Source organism: Parus major, chromosome 4 (assembly GCF_001522545.3).
Source record: "Parus major isolate Abel chromosome 4, Parus_major1.1, whole genome shotgun sequence".
NCBI classification, from domain to species: Eukaryota; Metazoa; Chordata; class Aves; order Passeriformes; family Paridae; genus Parus; species Parus major.
The window spans coordinates 13838673-13863475 of NC_031771.1; the positions used below are offsets into that span (position 1 = coordinate 13838673).

The 24803-nt window shown below is 40.2% G+C and overlaps 1 protein-coding gene across 4 annotated transcripts in view; it reads right to left on the reverse strand.

Annotated features, from left to right (window-relative positions):
* Positions 1-3202: 3202 nt before the first annotated feature.
* PRKG2 (protein kinase cGMP-dependent 2) overlaps positions 3203-24803 on the reverse strand; it is a 29303-nt gene continuing 7702 nt past the window's right edge. The window contains exons 5-19 of one of the 4 annotated variants that reach the window (XM_033513952.1): positions 22082-22187; positions 20800-20863; positions 20099-20176; positions 19017-19111; positions 18193-18261; positions 17364-17462; positions 16259-16409; positions 14856-14992; positions 14617-14706; positions 14301-14442; positions 13351-13514; positions 12609-12731; positions 11656-11718; positions 10735-10801; positions 7731-9874 (exon numbers count right to left, since the gene is read on the reverse strand). In XM_033513952.1, the coding sequence (XP_033369843.1) occupies positions 9779-9874; positions 10735-10801; positions 11656-11718; positions 12609-12731; positions 13351-13514; positions 14301-14442; positions 14617-14706; positions 14856-14992; positions 16259-16409; positions 17364-17462; positions 18193-18261; positions 19017-19111; positions 20099-20176; positions 20800-20863; positions 22082-22187 (1544 nt within the window). In that variant the 3' untranslated portion in view covers positions 7731-9778. The other 3 variants (XM_033513953.1, XM_015625834.2, XM_033513951.1) reach the window with 3 other exon arrangements.

Here is a 24803-nt window from a genome sequence, read left to right on the forward strand (position 1 = left end):
CAGATAAAGGAGGGGTTTTACCCTACTGAAGGTTTGAGCTTTGCTTTTAGTCAGGTTGACTTAAGTTGTGAACAAGTTCTTGATTGCCCTTCTGAGTTAGGGACTGATGTGAAAGGTGTCCAACCAGGCAAAGATGCTAAGGAGCCTCAGCCATAGGGAATGTCAGCATGTGGTCTGAGGGCCTGGTTGTAGCTCATGGGGTGTGCAACACCCTGGCAGTGTTTGCTGGTGCTGTGAAGGATGAGGTACTAAATGGGAAAACACTGAGAGAGGTAATAAAACCTAGAGCTGAAGGGGAAGGTTACTGGCCAGCTGGCATTGTAATTGGTGTTTTGTTATAGCAAGTGTAGAGCTATATGACTGTGTAGTAACTTTGTTATTCGCTTGTTCTGTGAGCAAGTGATGACAATGGGAGTGCTGTAACCACCTGGGTCACATTAGGTTACTTGTTTGCTTTTATGGTCCCTTCTGAAAAAAGGTGTGTCTGAAGTGTGACACGTTATACATGCATCTGCTGTTTCCTTTGCAGTTAAGAGATGGAAACTGAGTTCTCTGCTTGCCACCTTTGCTCATAGTGGAGTGGAATTAACCCCTGAGCAGGGAGGGAGGGAACTGTCACCTGGACTTACCTCCTACTGGCTACTTGGAAACAACTGCTGTCTCCAGTCCTTTTCTAAATCCTTAATTTTGGTCCCTGTAGCATTTAAATAGGACTGAAAGCAGATTGATTGGACAAGTGTGAGATGGGTGTACATGCTCAGAACAGATTTAATAAGCCTGTGGAGGTTGTGCATGCTGTTTCAGCTTTCTGTTTAACCTGTGCTTTGCAATGCTTGGCCAGTACTTACCATGAATTCCTTGTGTATGAAGATTGTAGCCTATTCTACAGTACACGCCAGCAGTTACTAATAAATATATTAAGCCTTTATATTTTTCAGTCTTTGCGTAGTTCTCAAATGCACTTGGTGACAGGAATATATTTTTTGTCCCTAGTCCTGTTTGTTCACTGTTGAAGAACTGCTGTTCTTGATGACTTGCTGAACACACTGAGCTGTGTCCATGTATGTATATACTTCTGAGACAGAGTCAGCTCTGCTGCTTAGACTGGTTGGAGGAACTTGCCTAGGTAGTGTTCCTCTTCACCTGCAGCCGGATAGCACATCCTGAACGCTCTCTTTGAGTTGGTTTTGGGCAGAGGCTGGTTACGTGACCCCAGCTACTGCTCAGGTGGCCAGTACAGCTACACGCAGCTTAGCAAGGAGAGTGAGTAATGTACAAGTGTTTGATTAGGTTTTTGTATTAGAAAAATTGGAAGTCTCAGGAAAGCAGGCATCTGGAATGTTCCCTGTCAGCTATGGTAGAAGAGCTGTGAGCTTTCTGTCAGTGCAGTGTCATTATCACTGTGTAGGCAATGAAGTATTGGCTGAACTCTTTGGTTTCCAGTTCTAGGGGAAATTAAAACCAATTTTGTCTCTTGTGAGCAATGAGGAGGAACATTTTTCTAGACCTTGGAGTTCCAGTCTTGTAAATTGGAATTTTGAATTTCTCAGCCAGGAGTCCCCTTTGACAAATGATGGTCTCTCATCATGCTGATTTGTGTAGGAACAGTGCAAAAGGATAGCTGAGCTAGGATTGTCGCTGCTCTGTGCTACACCCCTGGAAGCCCTGGGCTGGTTTTCACATCAAATGTCATTACAAATGTCATCACATTACAAATGTCTTGTAAGTGCTCGTAAACTTTGTGCATGAAGTTAGAGTTGGCAAGGTTCCCTGCACAGCTTCTGTAAGGTAACATAGTCCTTCCAACCTTTGTACATAGAGATAGATAAAACTTGTATTTTTCCTTGCTGGAGGAACGGGAGGGCTTCAGTGTTACATATGAGCGGCATGTTTTGGTCAGGCTGATGGTCTCAGCCAGTGATCCCAGCAGCTTGGCTTCCCTGCCTTCTAATTCCATGATCCTCGTCCCATTATGCACTGGAGCAGTCAGGTGATAATTTACTCACACACGTGTTTGCTACAAAAGACCTGTAAACTGTTATTTTCAGGATTTTGTTCTGTGGATGATTTTTCTCGTAGATGACCATTGAAATATAAATTCTCATTGAAATATAAATGCCTTGCTAAGAATTATAATCAGTTCTCTCTTAAAGCTGTGGGTTTGTGACTGAGTAGCAAAACATTTTGAGAAAACAGCATTTTCTTACAAAGCAGTGTAGGTTGTGGATACAGATTTGCAACCAAATAACCTTCAAAAAGTGACTGCCCTCTGTAACCCAGTCTAACCTTTTTACATTTCTTTACCTCATAGTGAGGTAAAAAATTGTGTGACTCTGGTACATCCCTTGAAGAAAGCAAAGGCAGAGATGGGGGCAGTGCTGAACTGTGATCAGCAAAGCCAAGTGCTGGGCACAGGGGCAGGGAAAGACATTTCTACCTCTTCCCAGAGCTGGGCAGATGTGTTAACCCCTGCTAGACTGTGGTCCTCAGCCCTTCAGTGCTCTGGAGTGAGAGGAGGGCTCTTTGTGCACCTCTGGGCTAGCACAGGGACCTTGAATGTAGTTCTGATACTCCTGAAAAGAGACAATTTTCAGTGGAGAAGCACCTGCACCAAGAAGTGCCAGAGGGTGGGAATATAACATCACTGACCTGAACCCAGCAATTTTTGCCCAGTACAGCACTCATGCATGTGCTGGGGGTGTGTGAGAAATAGCTGCTTCTGTGTGAGCTGGTTGAGCACTGGGGCATGAATTAATTGGGTGCTCACATGAGCTGTCTCCAGGCTCATTTGTCAATAGATTGAGTGTTTGTGCATGAAGTGATTGGATGCTAAGGTATGAATAAATTGGGCACTCATGCATAAGCTAATGGGGCACTAATGCATGAAGTTTTAGGGCATTCACGTGTGAAATGATGGGATGCTGTTCATAAGTTCATGGGTTGTTCATGCATAAAAGTATCGTGTGCTCATGCATGCACTGATCAGGCGCCCATCATGCTTGCCATGGCTCCTGCAATGTCTGCTCAGCCACTTGCACACTGGTTGGGCTTTGTGTTTGCTGCCAGCTGGGAACGTGGACATCCATTCACACACCTCCCTCTGCCTCCAGTCCTGGCTGGCCAGCAAGCACAGAACAGTCTTTTCTGCAGGAACTGGCCTAGAACCAATCCAAACCCAAACAAGCTTTTGGACACGAGATGATAACCGTGTGACAGGCCTCCCAAAAAGAGCTTTTATCTTCTGCATCCAAGGGAACTGACAGCACGATGCTGCAAAAGATGATGTTGCTCTTGCCCGCCCATGGATACAGAGCACGTATTTGCAGCCAGCACTGACAAAGCTGGTGATGAGATCCATGGGGTCAATTGTGTGCTGGCCTGGCTTTTATATTCCATTAAATGAATTGAGTGCCTGTATGAGGCACTAGAACCCCACACTCTGGTTTCTCCTGATTCCCAGGAGGCCCAAGGCAGCCTTTTCAGGAAGGCAGTGAGCGTGTGGATTTGAGAGCCTTTGGTTTCCCAATGGAAGCACCTGTGCCCTCCCAAAAACACTGTCCCACCAGTGCTCCCACTCTTCTGGCCAGTGGCCAGAGGTGCTGTGTGGAGCTGGAGTTTCAAGAAGCAGGAGCTGGACTAACCTAGCTGGACTTCAAAAAATTGAGCTGGAAAATGTCCATCAGCAGGTACTGGAAGAAGCAGGAGCAACTCTTTTTCTGAGTGTCCACTACTGGAGGTAGAGCTTCAACAAAGGGGAACTGGAATGAGCTGGAAATCAAAATAAGACTGTCCATCAGCTGGAGCTGTAGGAAGCCAGAACTGCCACACAAAAGCTGGAGTTTCAACAAGCTGGAGCTGAAACAACCTTCAACTGAAAACAAGCCAAAGCTGTAAGAAGCTGGAGTGTTCAGTAACTGGAACTGAAATCACCTGAACTGAGCAGCAGCATCATCTCATCACAACTGTGCAGGAGCTGGAGCTGCAAGACAGAGCCAGAGCTTTAGGAATCAGCAACTAAAATTAGCTGGGGCTTCCTGAGTAGTAACATGCGAGACCCTCTGTGAGCACAAGCTGTAGGAAGCATGAGCATCTCTTATGCAGAACATCCAGTCACTGGAGAGCCCATTAGCTGGAACTGCAGCAAGCTGTGGTGTCCATCAGCCTTCCAGCACTGCTGAACAGAGGAGCATCTGCTATCCACGGCCTCTGTTAGCCATGGCCAAGGGAGAAATGACAACAGGAACTCCTGTCCTGCTGGCACAGACCCTGCCAGCGCAGGGAATGGGAAGGTGCCAGGTGAGAGTTGCAGCAAGTGCAGCCCTGTGTTACCTGCATCAGTCCAAATGGGCACAGGGAGCACCTCAGAGCCTCACCCCCCAACCCACTGCCCCAGCCAGGGAGTAGGGCAGGCTGTGAGAAACTGGAACTGGGAACACAAGGTCATGTCTAAAACCTGATGCTCTTACCTCTCTTCAAGTCACAATGATTATCTGATGACAAACTTGGCTTTGTAATGAAACAAGCAGCTCCTTTACTGAGAGGGGAAGGTACAACCCCAGTAGTGTGACATTTGATCCTTTAAGCATGTCTGGTTAAGGGGTTTTACTGCTTTAAACTGCCTTTTCTAAGCCTTTGGTTGAAATTCTATCTCTGTGGCCTTTCTAATTATATTTATACTTTCACTTGACACTGGGTGGCAGCAGATGTATGAACACACTATTCAGTAATCTGTTTCCTCCTTCAATATTTTCACAGTTCAAGTACCAAAGCAATAAATTGGAAATGCTTATCACTTTTTGACATTTCTCTATATATATTCATGCAGAAGAGTTAACAAGCTAGCTGTTGTCTTTCTCTCCTCCTTAAAAGAGGAGAAAAGTGCATTTTCATGAAATTTCTGGCTCAAATGTTCCTTGAGGTGGTGAGGGGACTGAAGAGGCCCTCTCTGGTTTCTGACTTTTGCCTTGCCTGCAAGGAATTGGCACATCCACTGTATTTCCCTTTCAAGCTGATTTGTTTCCAGATCCTCTGCTCTCACTGTTGCTCCTCTTGGCTGCAAATTTCAGCTTCCCACATGCTCCCCCTTGTCCTTGATGTGGTTGTGAAATTAGTTAAATCAGTTAAATTAAGCAGTTACATTGCTGTTACTGCTTTCACACATTATAATAACAGTTAAATGCAAATTTCTCTTTTCAGGGTTAAGGGTTATCCTCTTAAGGGATAGGATGAGCATTTCAACCAAAAGTACCAGATTTCACGATTACACCTACCCCTAGGGCAATTCTTGTGGAACTGTGTTATCTTCCTTCTCAAAATGCCTTTTCATTGCTGTGGTATGAAATTGCCATCCAGACAAGGGAAAACAAATACTGTGTGGTGAAATCAGCAAGTCAGCAGCCACCATCAGCCTGTGAAAAAATGGACAGGCCAAATTCCAGCCTCTTTTGGCTCTGGAATATCAGGAGTCTTTAGCAGTGAGAGCTTTAAGAACATTCAGGGAAGAGACAATGATAATATGGGGCTTTTTGGAGTTTTTTTGTTTGGAGGGTTTAAGGTTTTTTTTTTGTGTTGTACCTCTATACATCAAATGCAAACAGCAGCACAGAGGTAGGTTTTAGGCAGAAGGAAGTTGAAAATCATTAAGCCATTTTTTTGCCAAGGCGGGCTCAAATCTGCAAGCCTTCTCTAAGGGATGTGGCCAGGAGAAAAGTCAAATCTATGTGCAAAACAGGTGGAGTTAAAAACTGGAAGCAAAAGCTAGTCTGGCTAAGAAGACAGGCAGCTGCAGACAGCAAAATACTTTTCACCACTGTGTCATGGTAATGAAAAAGAGCCCATCTCTCAGGTGTGAGGTTCTGTGGACTCCTGTCTTGGCTTTAAGGGCAGCCAGAAGTAGTGATGTGCACAGACTCACTGTACAAGAGGATTCACTTTTTAATCCAGTGGTCACTCCTGGGCCTGGTGTCATTAGGACAGGTGGGGGATGGCACCTGGTGCTAAGCTGGGAACAGGCCTGGATTTTCAGTAAGCATCAAGCCCTACATATAAAACCAGATGCGTTAGTTCCCAACATTTGTTTTTTAACAGCTGCTCAAATAAATCCACAGTTTATAAAATTTGGTGTGACAATACCTATTGTTAAGAATCTCACAAGCTCAACCAATAAACGCAACTGAATCTAATCAATTTGTAGACAGCTCATTGCAAAATAGATTTCAGAGAGCTTGACAAAGAGCCACAGCACATCAGGAGTCACAATGAGCTCACGTTTGGGAATCCTGCCAAAGGATGCACCTGACACCTGAGTTAAATCCTGCTGCTGTCTTGCTGCTCTCCCCAAGACAGACAGCTGAGAAATATTTGTGTGGCAAACAATAGATAATGGATTTACAAGAAAATAATTTCTACCTTTTCTGTGCCTGGTGTGCAGCTCAGTTTGCTTTGAACTTGTAACTCCATGTCTGGCACCATCTTGCACATGATGTACAGAAGAACCAGGCCCTCATCTCTTGCCTTTGATTACAAGAACAGCACCACAATCATGGGAACCACAGCCCTGAACGTGGACATGCAGCCACTTCAGTGGTGAGAAATACAACTGGGAAACAAATTTCTGTACTGGGCACATTCCTGTGTGCATATTGATTTACTTCTATTGGTTTAGTCCTACATCAAGATGTAAAGAAGTCAATCAGAAATGTTCATTTCCATGCCAGGAAACAAAACAACTGTACTACAACATTCAGGCACAAAGAACTTAAGAGAGAAAGCACAAGTCTTGTGCTGCCTTGCAAAAAGTGGGAAGGGAGGAATAATTCAGGAAAGTGTGCTACATTACAGTTGGGAAGGCTGGCTTTAATTTTATCTTCTTTCTCGCATTTTGTACACAATTTTGAGGAAGCAAAATTGTCAAAATTGTCAAACTGTCAAAGGTGTCAAAACCCAAAGTAACACACAGCTCTCTGGAGGGACTTCAAAACTATCAAGGGACTTAAATCTCTCAGAACTTTGTCAAAAAAAGATAAAAATTCTTGCCACTACACTGCATCCTCTCACTCTGCTGCTATTCCTGCCTTTCTGAAGTGCTCACCTGCATCACCACTCTGGTCTGAGTAACTGGCAATTGAGGGAAGGTACTTTCATCTTACCAGCCCAGGCTAACCCAGGTTCCCTCACCTCTGTTCTCTGTCAGGAACAATCTTCATGCCCCCTTCCTCCTAAGGATGGTTCTCTTGTGGGGGAAGTGCAGGAAAAGAGCACAGCTACAGCTGAGTTTCTGAGGGAGACACACCATAAAAGCAAAGCTGACAGGACAGAAAGGCAAAGCACAGATAAGAACACCAAGGACAGAACTCAGACAATGACTAACATATCCACAGCGTGCCCAAAACTTGAATGTCCAAATCCATTATGCAATGACTTTAAATTAGAAAATACAGCAATAAGAATAATCTGATCATCATCCTAATTGTCCATTCAATTCTCCCATGATCTTCTGCACTGTTGACATTACTTGAGCCTGACTCACTTACTCATCCCCTTGTTTTACATCAGCATAACTCCACTGGTGCTGAGCTGAAGTCAAAGACAGATGGTGTGAGATTAAGTAATATTTAATCTCTACTGTATCAGCTTTTGCTTGTTTCTGGAAAACTTCCCCTCAATCAACTGTATACATGCCAGAACTCGAATAAATTGGATGTTCATGGGAGCTCTACATAAGTACAAAATAATCTGTGACCTCATTTATTGCAGCTTCTCATACACTCATTTTCTCAGCATCCACTAGGGAAAAAAAAATCTAAGTGGGGGGTCATGCTGCAAAAAATTACATCAGTGTCTCTCACTCCAGGGTAGTAGTAGCCTTTTCTGCCTCAGTCTCTTCTGAATCATGTAGACAAGTATAAATACAGTCTATGAATCTGGACTGCTGCATGGAATGTGCTTGTAAAAAATTAATGTCCTTCTAGTTACATTTTAAGCTTACTTTATTTGCACACAAATAAACAAGCTAAGTTAAACTTTATAAAGGAAATATATCCCACAGCTGCAAAAACTTAATGCTAACTGCACTAAACATCATACAGGTATTTTTTCACTTAAAAACATCTATATATATCATTTTTTTTTTAAAGATATATATATATATATAAGGAAACTACATATAAATACAATGGAAAAATACATTCAAAAGTTTTTTATAAAACTTGGCACAATATTATTTTGACTGTAATAAAAATATTTATGAGAGAAAGACAGATGCACGGAGAAACACAAATACCTAATGTCTAGTGCTTCATCTGAATCCTGAAAATAAAATTTAGTCTTTGGTATTACTAAATAAAATTAAGTTTTATTATATCTACAGTCCCAGCTTACAGCCTCTGCTCCACCCTCTCTGATTCCACTTTGCACAGGCTTTGCTGGCTGCAAGTTTCCATAATAATTTGCAAACAGGCAGAGAAACAAAACCAGCTAAATGTGTAGTGTCTTCTTTCAAGGGCTCCATCCAACCTTCATTAAATTCAATGGAAAATATTCTATTGCCTTATTCAGGCTGAAGGTTATACAAAATATTTAAATTGATTTGCTGTCAAAGCGATGGTCACCCACCAGTGAAAAATAATTATAACCATGTAACAAACCACAGAACTGCCCCTGTGGCATTCCCTCCCTCATTTTCCCTTTCCCAGTGGGAAAAGTCATGGTCAGCAGCTAGGGAGATGATCCAGCAGCCATGGGTAAGTAAACCCTGAGCACACAGTACAAGTTGCCCGGGAGGTTTTCCATCCAGCGTGTGAAATGCGTTAATGCTACGGCAGCTTCAGTATGGAAATTTAGATTGGACTTGGTCTCAGCAGGAGCTGGAATAAATCCAAGCAGTGGCTGCAGATGCAGATCCATCCCATAAACCCAGCATGAAACCCAGGAACACCCCTATTTCAACAGCAGTTGGGATTCATAGCACAGAGCAGCAGAATTTTTCTGTGTAAGCCACAAATGCACAACATCCATCTGCATTTTTTCCCTGCAAAGTAAAAGCTTTTTGTCCATCTGTTTTATCTTTGCACTACACAAAAGCAAAACATTTTAAGAAAGGCACATGGCTCTTTAAAGCAGTAAGGGAAATGTACACCACAGTCTGATTCTCTAGGCAACTTCTGTTATATCTTTTCCTTTGACCAGTCTCACATATTCAACCTGGTGCAAAACTAGACTGGCAGAGAGGCAGCTTACACAGTGATACCCTTTTAGCTGTAGCTAAATCAGATCAACTTTCCAATAAAAGTCTCTTTTCTACACATTCCTGGATCAATGCAATACAGGACATTTTGGGGGAAAAGTGAAACACAGCAGAGAAAAAGAAAACTAAGTGCCCATAGTTTTAGCTACTGACAAATGTCACAATTGTTGGCTTCTGATACCCATCCTCTCCACCCAAGAAAAGCTATATAGTAACCTTATTAATATCAAATTTTTTAGCTAGTTATATTTTTAGTGGCAAAACCATAGATCAAATCAATGGTGTCTGAAAATGTTCATAGAGACACCATGTATAAAATAAAATAAAAAAAAATCAGGTTACAGCTGCTGACTGAATGCATGCCCTTGTTACAAAATGCAAAGATTTTGGTGGATTATCCAACCAAGTTCTGGTCCTGTACTGTCTTCTGTTCTTCAGGGAGTGCTGTGTAATTTCTGTAACTTCATTTTAAGCAAGAAATAAGGTAGAACTAATGCCTATGAGTCTCTATAAATGTGCCAGAAGGAAAAATGATCAGAAATCCTTGTCCCAGCCTGAAAGTTCATCTGGAGGGCTTCCCACTTCAGGTGGATAGCTGTCAAAGTAGCTGTAATCAGTCGGTCCAGACAACTAGGACATTGAAAACACAAACAAAAGGGTGTTTCAGAAAGTACCTTTTGAAAATGTTCTCTATTGATTATGCATAATTTTTGTTGCTCCCAATATGGAAATGAAAGGCTAATATGATACAGATGATGTCTTTCAATGGATGCAATTCCTCATTCTTTAAAAGAAATCCCTCCAGCAATTACATTGTACAACAGAATAGTGGAATTAGCCTCCTTATACAAAAGGACTTCCCAAATATTGTCAAATCCTTGATTTCACCCCAAGCCCTGTTAATTCAGTAAGAAAACAGGGCCACACTGTACAATTTGGATGCTATTTAAGACCAAATCTACACTCATAGGGTAGCTACTCAAAGCAGACCTCAGAATTAATTTTTGTTTCAAATTAAGATCAAGGTGAATTTCAAATGCTTTAACCTTAGTCTCTTTTTCATTTTAGGGTGAAAACAAATAGGGCATTTAAATTTGGGAGCTTACTCAAGGATGTGTTTGAACTCAATAGTAGGAAAACACATTTGTACTCTTCACAGTTATATGAACAGTGCATCTTAATAATGTGCCCATTACTAAAGGAGATATATTTTTTCAATATTAGTTTCTGACCAAACACCATTTTTTCTAGTAATGGTGAAAATGTAGTGCAAACTACGCAGGCAGAATAATATTTCCATTACTTGACTGACTGTAAGTTACGTATTGCTTGCTGTCTCTCTCTCTCTTTCATTCAATTTTCACCAAAAAAATGTTGAACTGTAATAATTCAAATGCATCTTTGGGGAATTTTGCTATCACCATCAGTTCTCCTTTGTAGGCCAGCTGTGTTAGTAAAGCATCATGAACTGAAAAAGCCAAAGCCAATACCTCTCTTTTTAAAGGCGATGTTAACTTCCTCACTTTCAGACTATCCCAGTTAAAACCACTCAACCACCTGATTAAAAAGAGATGAAAGACAGACAGGAAGAGACCAAAAGAGAAAAGCAGGTTCTTTTCTGACATTATACCACAAAGAGCTGAAAATCACGTGAACAGGGGCTGTAAGAAGCCTTTTTCATGCCAACTCCTGTAACAACACAGTTAGAAGGATGAATCTGGAGCACCGTCATTGCCATACAAGGCAGGGGCAGCTTCAGGGCCACCAGGCACTTTGACACTTCTGTATGGAGGAGGTGCAGAGACAGGCAGGTTAATACATGCAGAAATACAGCCATGCAGAGACTTGTGTGCCTCCTTGGAATGCCACCCTTTTTACAGCTCAAAAAGAGGGAGACAAGCAGAAAAATCAAAGAATTGCTTTCCCCAAGAACAAAGTGTAGGGCTTAGAAACAACCCAAATAGAAAGAAGAAAATGTTTAATTTACAGAGGGCTTTCTTTGTTAGAAGAAAGACTTGCATTAGAAAAATTCATTGTGAGAAAGACTTTCTTTGTTACAAGAAAGAGGACAAAACCCTAAAATTATTGCTCTGGAGCCCTTAACTACTCATTCTTAAAAGGCAAACGTTGAAGGGTCAGGAGGTCTGAGAAGCAGATGCTGAACTGGCAGAGATTTCTCTGAGAACTGGATTAAACTCCTACATCAGCAATCTGCAGCAAAACCAACCAAAAAAAATAAGATTTCTAGACAATCATGCTGAGGGTTTATGTTCATATTGTTGCTTGCTATAGTTGCAAATATACTCAAGAGCAACAGAGATGTCTATGAGTTTACCAGTCTGGGTTCTAAGATATTAAAAATATTTCAAATGAAACCCCAAATTTTCTTCTTGGCAGTCTCTTTTGCTTACCTGTGCTTCTTGATGTCATTTATTCCATTCCTCAGATTGCCCAATCTTTCTGTAGGGTTTTGCCTCAAACAAAAAACAAAAAAAGAATAAGAATATATGAAATATCCCTAAAAGAGCATTTATAAGTCCTAACTGGTTATATTTAACAGCTGCGCAGGGATGCAGCTTGCATAAAATATGTGGCCTCATGAGGAGATATAATGAGGTGTTTATCACTGCTCCTTTTTTCTGAGGATGAAGAAACCTTCTAGAAAGCCAAAACAGTGTTACTCAGCTGTGAGAAGCAGCACAGGGAAACCAGCTGGCTGAGTAATAGTTGCACATCCTTTTTTTTCCCCTGGCCAGCAGGTCTGAGTTACACAAGTAGGCAGATCAAAATTTACAGCTACAAAGATCCTTTCAACCATGGCACACAGGAATGTTGAAGACTGTTCCCAGTGCCATGGATGAAATCCCACAGGAGCTGGGAATCCAAAGTCAGTGTCACCAGCCAGAGGTTGTGCATGCCACTAGGTTAGGCTGGACCTTTGGAAATACCACCTTCCATTCATTTTCTGAAGGACTTATGCCAGTCTTTAAGTGCCCTATGCTTTCTGTAAAATCTATATGCCTAAGTAATTTTGGAAGCTTTTTTTTTTTTTTTAAACAATGTGCTTGATTTGAAAATCAAATTCCTTAGCTCTTTCCTCAGCCCCCACTTAATAAATTTTCCCAAAGATGTGTTTCAGAAAAAATTCCCAGCTACACAGAAAGCCCAGAGCCTCTGCTGCCTCTGCAGACTCAGAGGTGTGACACATTCAGGGGCATGCAATGCATGCTGAATATAATCAGAATAGACCATGCCATGCATAACAATTCCAAAAGCAGTTGTCAGGAATTCAGTGCTTGAGTCTGAGTCCTAAAAGAGCTCAATCTATCCACACTTGGGCTTTGCCCCAAACTGCCCCTCCTACCTGCAGAGTCTGCGGATCAAATCCTCAGGTCGCCTTGTTATTATTTTAGGAAAATCCAGCTTTTCAATGCCTTTGAGAATCAAATTATATGTCATCATTTGATCAGCCCCAGAGAATGGTGGGCTAGAAAAAGAAAGCAACACTGATAAATGGAACATCTGGCAAGAGCAGGTGTGGCCTGTACTTTATCTAAGCAAGTATTTGAGAATACAGAAAAAAATATAGAAAAAAAAAAGCCCACCTTCCTACTTTTACAACCCTCACCCTTTCAGCCTTATCAGTTTAAGATAATGGAAAGGCTTGAAGCTGAGAAACTTTCTGTAGGTACCAGGTGAAATGCATGACAACGTGTCCCTCTAGGCCTAACTCAGAGAAGCTTCCACATTGTATTGCCACTGAGCATTCCCAAAGAGTTGTCATGGAAGAGTGCAGGGAGCTAAAGAGACAGCCCTGCTTCAGTTCACCCACCCCCTAATGGGGGAGAGAACAGTCTGTTGTCACTTGTTCCTCACAGGAAACATCAGCAGAAGCTACAGAAGCCCCACACCTGCCAATTATGGCTTGTGCCTGGATAAGCCAGAACTGAGAATATGTAAACCACTTGGTCTGTGGCATTTCTGAAATGATGGAAGGTAAGACATGCATAAAGAAGCATCATTTTGCAAGGATGTCTAAAAATAACCTTGGAAAGGTTTTTAAAAACACATAAACTAGGTAAGAACTTTGAACAGGAGTCACTTACCTGCCAGTGAGGAGTTCATACACAAGAATCCCAAGGGACCAAAAATCCACGCTGAAGTCATGGCCTTTACTCAGAATGACTTCAGGGGCAACATACTCAGGGGTTCCACAAAATGTCCAGGTTTTCTGCCCTGATCCAATCTTCTTTGCAAATCCAAAATCAACCTGATCAAAATCAACATATGCTGCATAATGCAGAGGAGTTTTGCACTGGGAAGCCTTAAGATCTTAATTGCTTCCTCACCTCCTGCAAAGGTCCCAGAGTTGCTAGTTTACAGCTAGAACAACCACACACAATAGTTGTGAAGGAGAGAGAGGCAATTCCACTGGATCACTGAATGTTATAAAACAGATACATTTATTAGCACAAGTAATTTTCTGAATTGTTTTCCTTTTGGGAAGAACAACCCATGATTTCCTTCAGGACATGAGATGTACTGTCCCTGGAAAGCAGTGGGCTGCTCATTGTACTCAGAATGGATATTTCAAATTCTCTGAAGGGTATTCTTTTTGCACTTCTCATGGTCACAGTAAAGCATGGCAGGAGTTCTTTTCTGTGTTCCCTTTCATGACTGTAAAAATTGAATCAATGAATGTTGAACCTACGATTTTTTGAGACTGGACAGGGAGGTAATCCTGCATTTGAGAAATGTAGTTTCTGTTCCTACAATAAAACTGACTGCTGAGAGAATTTTTTCTTTTGCTGTTTATACTGTGGCAAGACCTCTCAGAGGCTGCAATTTCCCAGTTTGTCCATGACTTGCAGTGGCTTTGCAATGCCTTTGTTTCTCACTGTGCCATGAGAAGCCTGCCCTCTTTACTTCCCTAGCAGAAGAGTTACTACACTCCAGGATCCTGGTTCTGTAATTATGTGCTGTCTATTTATATCCCCCCTGCAAAGAAACAGGATACAGGCACAAAAGGATACCATTGCAATGGATTACATCTTACCAATTTTATGTAACCTTCAGCATCCAAAATTAAATTCTCTGGCTTCAGGTCTCTGTAGATAATTCCTATTTGATGCAGATAGTCAAAAGCCTCCGTTACACACCCAACACAAAACTTTGTGGTAAATTCATCAAAGCTGCCTCTGGAACAAAAATTATCACAATAAAGTTCTGAAAACACCTCAGTTATTAACTAGATAATATGTCACAATCAGAATATTAAGCAAACTTGAACCAAACATCATTAAATGGAGAATCTACTTAGTAGCCACATGAGGCTAACTTTAAAGGACAAGGTTAGCTATGTTTACTGTTACCTGTCTCTCAGCAAGCTCCACAATTCCCCTCCAAGGCAAGCCTCCAGGAGCATGTACACATATTTGTTATCCTTGAATGTGCGATACAGCCTGTGGAGACAACCAGCAGCAATTTAGGAAAAGCAAAATAAAAAGTGAGACTTGCAGTGTCTTTCCTCCAGAACTCATGTGTGCCAAACCTCATTCCTAATAGTGCTGCCCCAGGGGACAAAGTCAAGGAAATCTTAGACTCAGCTTACTTTACAACGAATGGAGAACATATCTGCTCAAGGATTTTCTTCTCAGAATAGATATGCTCTTGCTGTTTGGTGTCTACTACATGTTTCTTCTTGATACATTTCATAGCAAAAGCCATGTTCTCATTTTTAACTTTAACCTGTGAATAAAAATGAATGTGAAAACACATGAGGCAAAGAAAGGATGTTTTACTAAACTGTTCTCAGTAGATCCACTGATATCCATCTTTTTCAACACAGCACAGGACTGAAATTGATGGCTGTAACAAGGGACAAATTCCAGATTTTCTGCAGAACTGCTATGTATGATTTCAAGCCAAGCATCAGATATTTTAGTTTCTCAGTCCCCACTTGTAAAGTGAAATGTTCCCTCTGTTCGTTTTATGTATACCAAATAGCAGCAGCTTGGATAGGTACCACATATTACCACAGTGGATCCCAATTTCAATCTAAGATTTCTAATCATCAGCGTAATACAAAAGAACAAAGAGGAGAGGCAGTTTAGAAAGAATGTTTACAAATAATTTTGCATTACACTGAAATATTATCCAATATGCAATAAAAAGATGGAAGGTAACAGAGGGCCTCTTGGAAATAAAGGAAGCAGGTATCTATGTTCTACAGCTGGATGAGAATTCAATTTTTAGCTTAGTATTCAGATGCTACAGTAGAATTCTAGCGTGGAAATTTTTTTTGTGAAGCATGAATCAGAATGAAACAGTTGATGGTCTAACTACTGTAAAAGATTATTGACTTCACTAAAAGCACAAAGTCTCCTTTAATTTACCATTACCTTCAGCAGCCTCCACAAAAAGCATTCAGGTTTTTGTCAGGCATTTGCAACTCAGCCAGAGGCGAGTGGAATTTAAAGCTCTGGGCTAATGAAGCTCCTGGTATCCCAGAAGTACAGCTGTTCACGCTATTGAAGATGACTCAAAAGAGCCATTGCAAATGGTTGGAAATTTCCCAGTGAACTCAGCTCAGAGATAGCTCATGCTGGCTGGAACTGCTGGGGCATACAGAAGCAGTTCTAACAGCACAGACTATGTGGTGCCATTCAGATTGCTCCAGGTCCAGGCAGATTCCTGGAAAAAGGCCTGCCATTCAGGGGACATAATGCAGGCAGGCACATCTGTACACTCCACATGCACGAACTGATGACTATGTCTAGTGACCAGGGAGGTACTTTTAACAGCAGGAGACAGAGGCACAAAAGAATGGATTTGCTTCCTTAAACACCTAAGTCCTGAAATGTTTTTTGTTCAACTATGCATTGCTTTATGGAGAATTATTTCTGCCTGAGGGGCATAAGCACACAGAATACCAAAATCCTTCACATTATTCAGTGGCTAAATCAATCATCCAAGACAGAGAGCTACATGAATAATTTTAAAACATTCTCTTACAAGCTCAACCCTTCCGAACCCACCAACACCCAGAGTTGTGACAACTTCTAAATTCTGGAATGGGGAAGGAGGGAACTGGGCTACTTTCTCCTTCAGCTCTATCATCTCCAAAGACACCTCTTTGGTCAACTGTCCACAGAAGGATCTTCCTCTGCATTAAGAAAATTAACATAGGTTAGTGATTTTCCTTGCCATTACTTTTAGTGATCCTATATAAAGGAAAGGAAAGGAAATGGAAAAGGGGGAAAGGGGAGGTGGGAAAGGAGAAGGAGGAAAGAAAACCCTTCATATTTCCTAACAGAATCTTAATGGAATCGTATGGAAGTAAATGCTACCGAAATTCACTGAGTAGAATTGACAGATATTTTAGCAAGAGCTGATCCCTGGTGAGATTCCTATTGCTGCAGGAAGCTGCAAAAGTTTGGGCACTCCAAGCTGGAGAAGCAATGCTTGAAGGACTGTACCAGTCAAGTACAGTTCTACCAGTTCAAGGAGGACAGTCAGAAATAAGAGTGCAACTCTATTTCTAAACAGAGGAAAAACACATTGCTAAACCTTCCAGCACCACTTAGACTGAAATCAGAGGCACATAAACTGAAAGTGCAGCCCACAGCTAAAAGCAGACATCAATATCATCATTCAGTGCTACACTGAAACATTAAAAATAAACTGTTTTTTTTAACGTCTGCTTCTTTCTTTTGAAAATGACAGGATCATTTGCACAGTAATACAAGTTCCTTAACTCAGCCTGGAGTTAAGGTTGGCCTTTAGGGGTTTTTACCAGTCAAAGAACTTACCATCAAAATGCAAAATCTATTTGAGCACAACATTATTATTTTTTTTTTTTCTCTGCTTGTGCTCAGTTTTCCAGGAATAGAGTGAATTTGTGTTTGGAAGTCAATACCCGGAGATTCTATGTAATTTTTGCATCAGAAAAAGTTTGTTTGGCTCCATAAGCATAGCCAGACTGTTTTATTACAGTGACTGCTCTCATTCCTAGGGGTCCATCTCCTTCAACTGCCATCCATGATTTTGCTTATGTATCTATCACTCTTTTTTATAATTACTTGCTATAACAATGCAACAAACAAATGATCTGACTTACTTTGCATGTCGCTTTTCGTCAGCCTGGGCCAGATTAGCCACATAACCTTCCAGGTAAGTTTGCAGCTCCTCATAAGTTCCAACCGTTTGATTAAATGTCCTAAAAACACAAATCAAACATCATCAACTGCTAAGCATTTAAGTCATGACCTAGTGGAAGTTGGTTGATACTCAAGGATCACTTCCTCCAGGCTCGAGAAATGACCAAGACATCTGGCAATCGGGGAAAATAAATGTCTAGAAATAAAGAACTCCTGCAATTACTCAGGCTTAAGTGGAAAACACACAGGAGATGGAAGCTGGGTCAGGCTACTTGGAATAATATAGAGAGGTTGTCAGGGTAAATATAAATGAGACAAGGAAGGCTGAGGCCCATCTGGAATTAATATGGCCAAGGATGTCAGGGACAAGTAGAAAGGTGTCTTCAAGTACATCAGTAACAAAAAGAAAACAAAGGATAATGTGGACCCATTACTGAATGGAGCAGGGGCTCTGGTGACAGAAGGCAGAGTTACTGAATGCTCTCTTGGCACTGCTCTTCACTGACAAGAACAGGCCTTAGGAACCTGTGATCCAGGAGATCAGGATAAACATCACCACTACAAAGACAGAAAGAAAAGAGTAACTCTGAACTACTCTTTAGCTTTTGTGCTCCAGCACCTGCTGTCAGCCTCTCTTCATCAGTATTCCTAAAGCACAACCACTCACTCAGGATTCACTTAAGGAAACATTGTGGTTTTGCTTAAAGTGAAGTCACATTAACCCACTGAAAGTCACGTTAACCTACTGAAAGAGGATGCAAGTCTTTTATTGAAGTGTAATGTACTTACTCTCTGTCTATAACGAGGCACTCCACATTGTACTCATCTGCAATAACGTTTGCTGATCTGACATCGTCACTGAGAATTGAAACACATTAGGAGAGTTCAGAAGCATATCAAAATCCTCACACTACCTCACACTGCATTCATGGAGGGTCACAGCTGCTCTAGGTTAAAACTCCTCAAAGGCCTCTGCAGCCTGTACCTGGATTAATGCTGATGAACCAAACACAAAATATAGCTTTTTACTAATCATTATCATGGCCTAGCACAGTGTTTTTTCCAGTTTCAATAGGGTTTGGGTCACAACATCCCTTCGCAAACATCCAAGAAATTAGGGTGAAATGTAATTATCACTACATCAGGATTTACTACTTATTTCTAAAATGGTCCTTGGATATCAAATATTCCCAAACCCAAGTGATTCCCTACTCAATCACACATGTAAATATGTGCTGTGTGACTCCTTTCCTTTTTTCTTACTGCCATGGGCAATGGAAAAAAGAGCTCATTCCAGTCACAATGGACCTTATCTATTCTGAAATCACCTGGCACAAGCTCTCACCACAGTTTTTACTGAAGAATTAACAAAAAGCCACAGTGCACAGGGCCAGAATTTGACTTCTGCAGGGAAAACTAAAGGTAGATGCCAGTATAAGCTTTCAAGCTCTCTCTGCAACCCCTTAAAACATTAGCACAAAGTTGGCCACTACCTTCATCTACTGATTTCACAATCAAAAGAAAGATTATATTCAAAACAGCCATGAGTTATAGAATATGACACACAGGATTTTGAAATCCTACACATCACGAATCAGATGGTGTGAACTAACCTAATGAGAGCCTTTTCTCCAAAGTAATCTCCTTTGTGTAGATTTTTAATCACCTGAGGCTGTGAGTGGTCTGTAGTACTCTGGGTAACTATCACCTGCAAAGTACAGGAACAAAAATTTTGTAAGGGAAAGTTTAAAAGTACTGCATTATTTTCTTTCTTCTTTGTGTATTTCAGAAATGTCTTAAACTCAGTAACGCTGAGGAAAGAGTTAGATACATTTAGTTACCCCCTCCTCTCAATAATTACAGCCAAGCATTCCCTGACACCTCTCTGATTTTTGCTGAGAAAAAGGAATATATTCATTATTGACAACCCCTCAACATTTTCTCCTCATTCTTTTTGAAACAGAGCAGAAAAAGCCACCTTTTAATGAGACTGAAAAATACTTCAGTTCCCACAGTAGGCAGATGTCATATGAACTTTTTCTCTTCTCAACTAAATAGGCAGCACTCCAGAAGCATTAACTAATATTTCCCCTCCTGAAACTCTGCTTCCACAGTAACACATTCTGCTGATGCCCATGTTAGCAGAAAACAAACTAGAATATCTACAGATGCAGAGATGTTTTGGAAACTGGAAGTTTGTTGAGGAAAATTCTCCTGATTTAATTCTTTAGAGTCCTGTGTCAGCCTCCAAGGTATCAGCTGAGGGGTGAAAGGATTCAGAGACACCTCGAAGGCCATTCTCCATCAAGCCCAGGACTCCATTACTTCTTAGACTTTTCACAAGCCTATGTTTTGCCAATCAGATATTGCACTATTTAGGAGAAGATGTATGATCAAATCTCATTTACAAAAAAATTAACTTTACATCTCTGCCACAGTGTCAAGAGGCTTCAGGACACAATTTAATTACATATTAATTAGAACAGTGTAACATGGATTCATCGTGAACGGAAAATTAGGCTCCCTGAACCTCTGCAATGCTGCTCCAGGCTTTTATATTGGTATTGTGAACTTAAAAACTTGTGCAAAAACACTCTACACCATTTTTACTGAAAACCACACCCCCCCCAAGATAGCTTTTGAGATACAACTGTTCGTACGTGTTACTTTACAAATTAAGTTTATTACACCTTACCTTTCCTTTTGCTATTATAAAGAAGGTGTTTCCCTCTTCTCCTTCCCGAATAACATAATCTCCCTTGTCATAATACTCCTGGTGGGGGGCAAGTGAGAGACAATATTGTCCAATAAATCTTTGAAAGGTTACTATGCAGAGTTCTTAACACATGTGGATGTTTCATTGATGTTTAACTTCCTGTATTCTTCATGGCTCCATGCAAAAAGAATAAAGAGTTACCACTGCCCTTGGAACAAAATCCCAGCTTTGGTTAAATATCAAGCCTTTACCTTCAAAGGCTGCTGGCAAATGGAGCCCTAAGGCACGCAGATATTTGGCTGGATTCATGTCTTTGGGACCTACTGCCTTCTTCCTGTACACTGCAGTACATGTGGTCCAAAAAATACCAAAGTACTGCATATCCACATCACAAAGAGGTAAATTTAATTACCAAAACAGTCCTGGAGAAAAACTTTGTACTTAATAAAGGATAGATCACAAATTCGCTTAACTACTTGCTTGGCTGCTCTGATATGAAAAATATAATTTACTTCTATGTCTCTAAATGTTATTCTTTTATGCCAACTTGGAATTCAATCAGTCCAAAACCACTCTCACATTAAAAAACCTTGGTTGTTTTTTATTTTTGCTGGTTTATTCTTCTTTATTATTTTGGAAGCTTACTGAATACTATTTAGAAAAACTTAACATTATCTTACCACTTCCAGACAGTCCATGATCTTGGTTAATTTATCTTCAGGCAAGTTTTTCAGCAGGGACACACTTCCAGAAAAGAAACAAAAAAAAGCCCCCACAACCCAAAGTAGTTATCAGTAACTATTTTTTTATGATCTCATCTGTGCAATTTTTACAGTCACATTTAGTGGTGAACACAGTACACAACTAAATCTTAATTTGGAAGGTTCAAGCATTCTCTTCCTGGTTTTTAGATAAACAAAACTCACACAACTTAGAAATATGGCAAACATTGGTCAGTTTGTAAATCAGCTTTGTGTTTCAGGAGAGGGAGGACTTGAGTGGGTGTAATGATTGATTTAAAAAGAATCCAGCAATTACAAACCCAAGACTTTATAGCAATTCAAGAATATATTTTCAAGCGCACTGCAGAGACTACAAAATGAAAGGTAAAAACTTCAGTACTCTTTTGACAGCTATTGAAAGATAATCCAAATATAATTAAAACTTTGTGAGCTTGCTGGTAAGAATTAGAAAAACCTCCCATCCTGATCACTCAGACTCTAAAAGTTAGGAAATTATAGAAATTTCTATCTATTTAGGCTCAGCAAAGAAGTGTGTACAGAAGTCAGAGGTGGAGAGTAATGTGAAAATACATGAGACATTCTATGCATGGCCAGGCTTGGCATCTTGATTTGAAGGCATAACAGAATGCTCATTCTGTGCTAAAAAGATAAAATATTACATCAGCTATTTATGGCTTGGAACCTCTAATTTCCCCATCTTCCTAAGGAGAAGAGTGGCACCACTCTCAGTGTTCCCTGCAGGAGAGAATTATTCAGCTCTGCCGATTTCCTAGCAATTTATGTTGGAATTCGTTCATAAGTTGAGAGAGATGCAGATCTCATATTCAAATCTCCAAAGGATAAGGAATAATCCTTAATCTACTCCAGCAGCAAACTAACAACTCATTGGATGATTTACTTAACTTTATTTATTATACTGTTTTAAATTCTAGACCTCTAAGTGTCCTATATATTTATGCTATGACTTAAAGGCATTCAATTTTGAATTGAATTTAATTCAATTTTGAATTGAACTATTGAAGTTTTCTAGTGTGATGCAGGAGAAAAACAATTAAAATGGAAAAATACTCTTATGAATCTTAAATAAATGTTCGGGCTTTTGAGGCCATATTTGCATGAAGAGCACCTATTTCTCTGTTTACAAGACAGGCACAGTGTTGTTGTGCACCTTAGCAAGTAGCACAAAGCAGTATCATAAATAGAAATTCATCATATTTACCTTCTGAGGAAGTTTCTGTACTGCTCTTGTCTGGTTTGTGCTGTCACTCTCATGATATTTTGAAACACTTCTCTGTCCAGTGCCCATGTTTTAACATTAGTGATTGCTTTGAGAAAACAAAAAAAAGAACAAAATCAGCAATGTTTCCAAATTATTTGATGGATGATATTACAGCATCAATGCATACTAGAACACAGGCTAGCTATTTCACAAAGGCCCAAGGCTGAATTTTAAAATATCCAGCACCTATTGTAATCAGACCTTTAAAAGAATTCAATTCCCACTTAAACAATGCTCACTAAAGTAAGGAATAGATTTCCAAATGGTTGCTCTACTGAGCACTTTAAATGGAATTCCATAGGCTGAGAAATGTTGAAAATGACATGGCTGAACACTTGGGAAAATCTACCCTAATCATGGACAGTCACTTCACTCAAAAGCTGTAAAATGCAAAGAAGCTGATTTGAAAGAAACAAGAACGTGGCTAGTTTTCCAATACCTATGATGTTAAATACTGTGGCTTGGATCTAACTGAAATTCAGGTTATATGCAGATGTTTGTGAGACCTGCACAAAGATGGAAATAACAGAGGTCAAGAAATACATTTAATTTCATTCAATCCTGTGATCCTCACACACTTTTCATCCAAACTATTATATAAGAGAATAAAGGGTGATCAAAATCGTAATAATTCATTTAAAAATATAATTAAACCTTTAAAACAGTAAGCAGCACAGGATTCAGCACCAAAGATGAAAACCACTAAAAGCAGCCTCTGAGTGCAACCATTGACACAACAGAACACTTCTTATTTTTTAAGCAAAAGGCGATTCTATTAATCTCTTCTTTTAAAAGATGCTACACCATATTCAGCAGTTTTCCTTCTGCCCTAAGAAATAACAAAACTGTGCTGTCTGTGAGATAAAAATTTACAGAAAAAATTGGGGTAATTGATTTCCTCCATTTATCATCAAAACAGAATCATTTTTTCAGGCAACAAAAATGCCAGGTTTAAAAGGAAGCACAGTCATTTCTCATTGTACACAATATACACATATGCTCTACCATCTATCAAAATTAATCAAAAAATATTTTTGGATGCTGGATGGGAGAACAAAAGCGTTACTTTGGTTTTATTTCTCCCCTAGGTAACATCTTTCAGTTTACTTTGCATGAAGAAAACATGGCAAGAATCCAACCTATTGCAAATGTATTTCCTGTATCTTGCAACTTAACTAAATGAAGCAGTTAATGCAGTTAGAAAAATGCCTGCAATCTCCAAGATGAGATAAAAAAAAAAATAGAGAAATTCAGAAACATAGGGGTAAATCACATTGCCAATTTCAAATACAGCTAGTGCCTTTGAAGCAGCCGCTGAAACGCTGTTTGGATGAAATTCTTCACTTGTGAGTTTTCAAGGACTGCAGGAAAAGGGTGTCAGGAGATCCAACATAGGAGAGTTTTCACATGTGTGTTTATTATTCTTGCTCAGTTATGACATGCACTGCTCTTCCTCTACAAGGATCACAGGGAAGCTACTGGGGAGGGGTGGTTTTCTGCAGTGATTGCAAGTATTCAAATACCTTTCCTTGTCCATAATTGGACAATTCTTGTCCTACCTCAAAACCAATTAATGCTAACAAAGGCCTAAAGCAGCTTGACATCTTATTATGCAGAAACACTACTTTATAATGCTAATGCTATACAGCAGGCAAAAAAGAAAAATAGGGAACATATTCAATTAGAACAGCATGTTAGTAAGAAAAATAATCACATTACTGATGCTGTTCTGTTTATCAGGCAGCAACAAAAACAGATTACATGTAATAACTTCCATCTGCCTAGCCAGCAATGATTAAGTGCCTAAACTGGGTTCAGGAAGAAAGACCAAAAGCTTTTACAGCAAACAACTTCTTATTTTATTCTATTAGCTCCTTTTAAAGTCAACATGAACTCTTCATATTTACTGGTGGCACAAAGTCCCTGCAGATTTAGACAAGAACAAAAAGTAGTCATCAAATAAAAGTATTATTTATGGAATGGTGGAAAGTGGAAAAATTATGAACTTAACCATATTTAGTCACTTAATTGTTTGTCACAGAGCAGTTATGGCATGTTGGAAGGGGAATCAGGGGGTATTTAATAGATGTACACCTGGTCTTATGCAGGAAGAGGAATATTTGTATCAGAGCAACACTTAACTCCATCCTGGTCAGTCCCCAAACTGCCAGCTGCAAATGGATCTAGGCAAGACTCAGCAACATAATGATGATATAGAACTAAAAGAAGCACAGAAGCAACTAATTCCTGCATATTTTATTTCCTCTTGAATTAGACTGTACCCTCTCTACTAAAATACCATGGTTCTAATATGCTCTCAAACCCCCTCTAATTTCATCCTTGGCACTGCATTTGGCACAAGAACATAAGAGCCAGTGACCACCACCTCAACTCAAGCATCCAAAATTAAAACACAATCCTGCCCTAGTTGTTAGCATGCTACAGATCAGGCTAACCAACACAATTTGGTTGTTTATCAAGGGTTATGCCAGAGAGGGAATTACATTCATGGCATAGTATTGTTCAAGTTCTCAGGCAGAAAGAACTCAAGGAAGAAATATGTGAGTTTACTGTAGATAATTGAGAAAAGCAAAGATCTATTAAATGAAAACTTCAAAGAAAATCTGGCTATCACAGGGATCTCACAGAAAATCCACAGTTT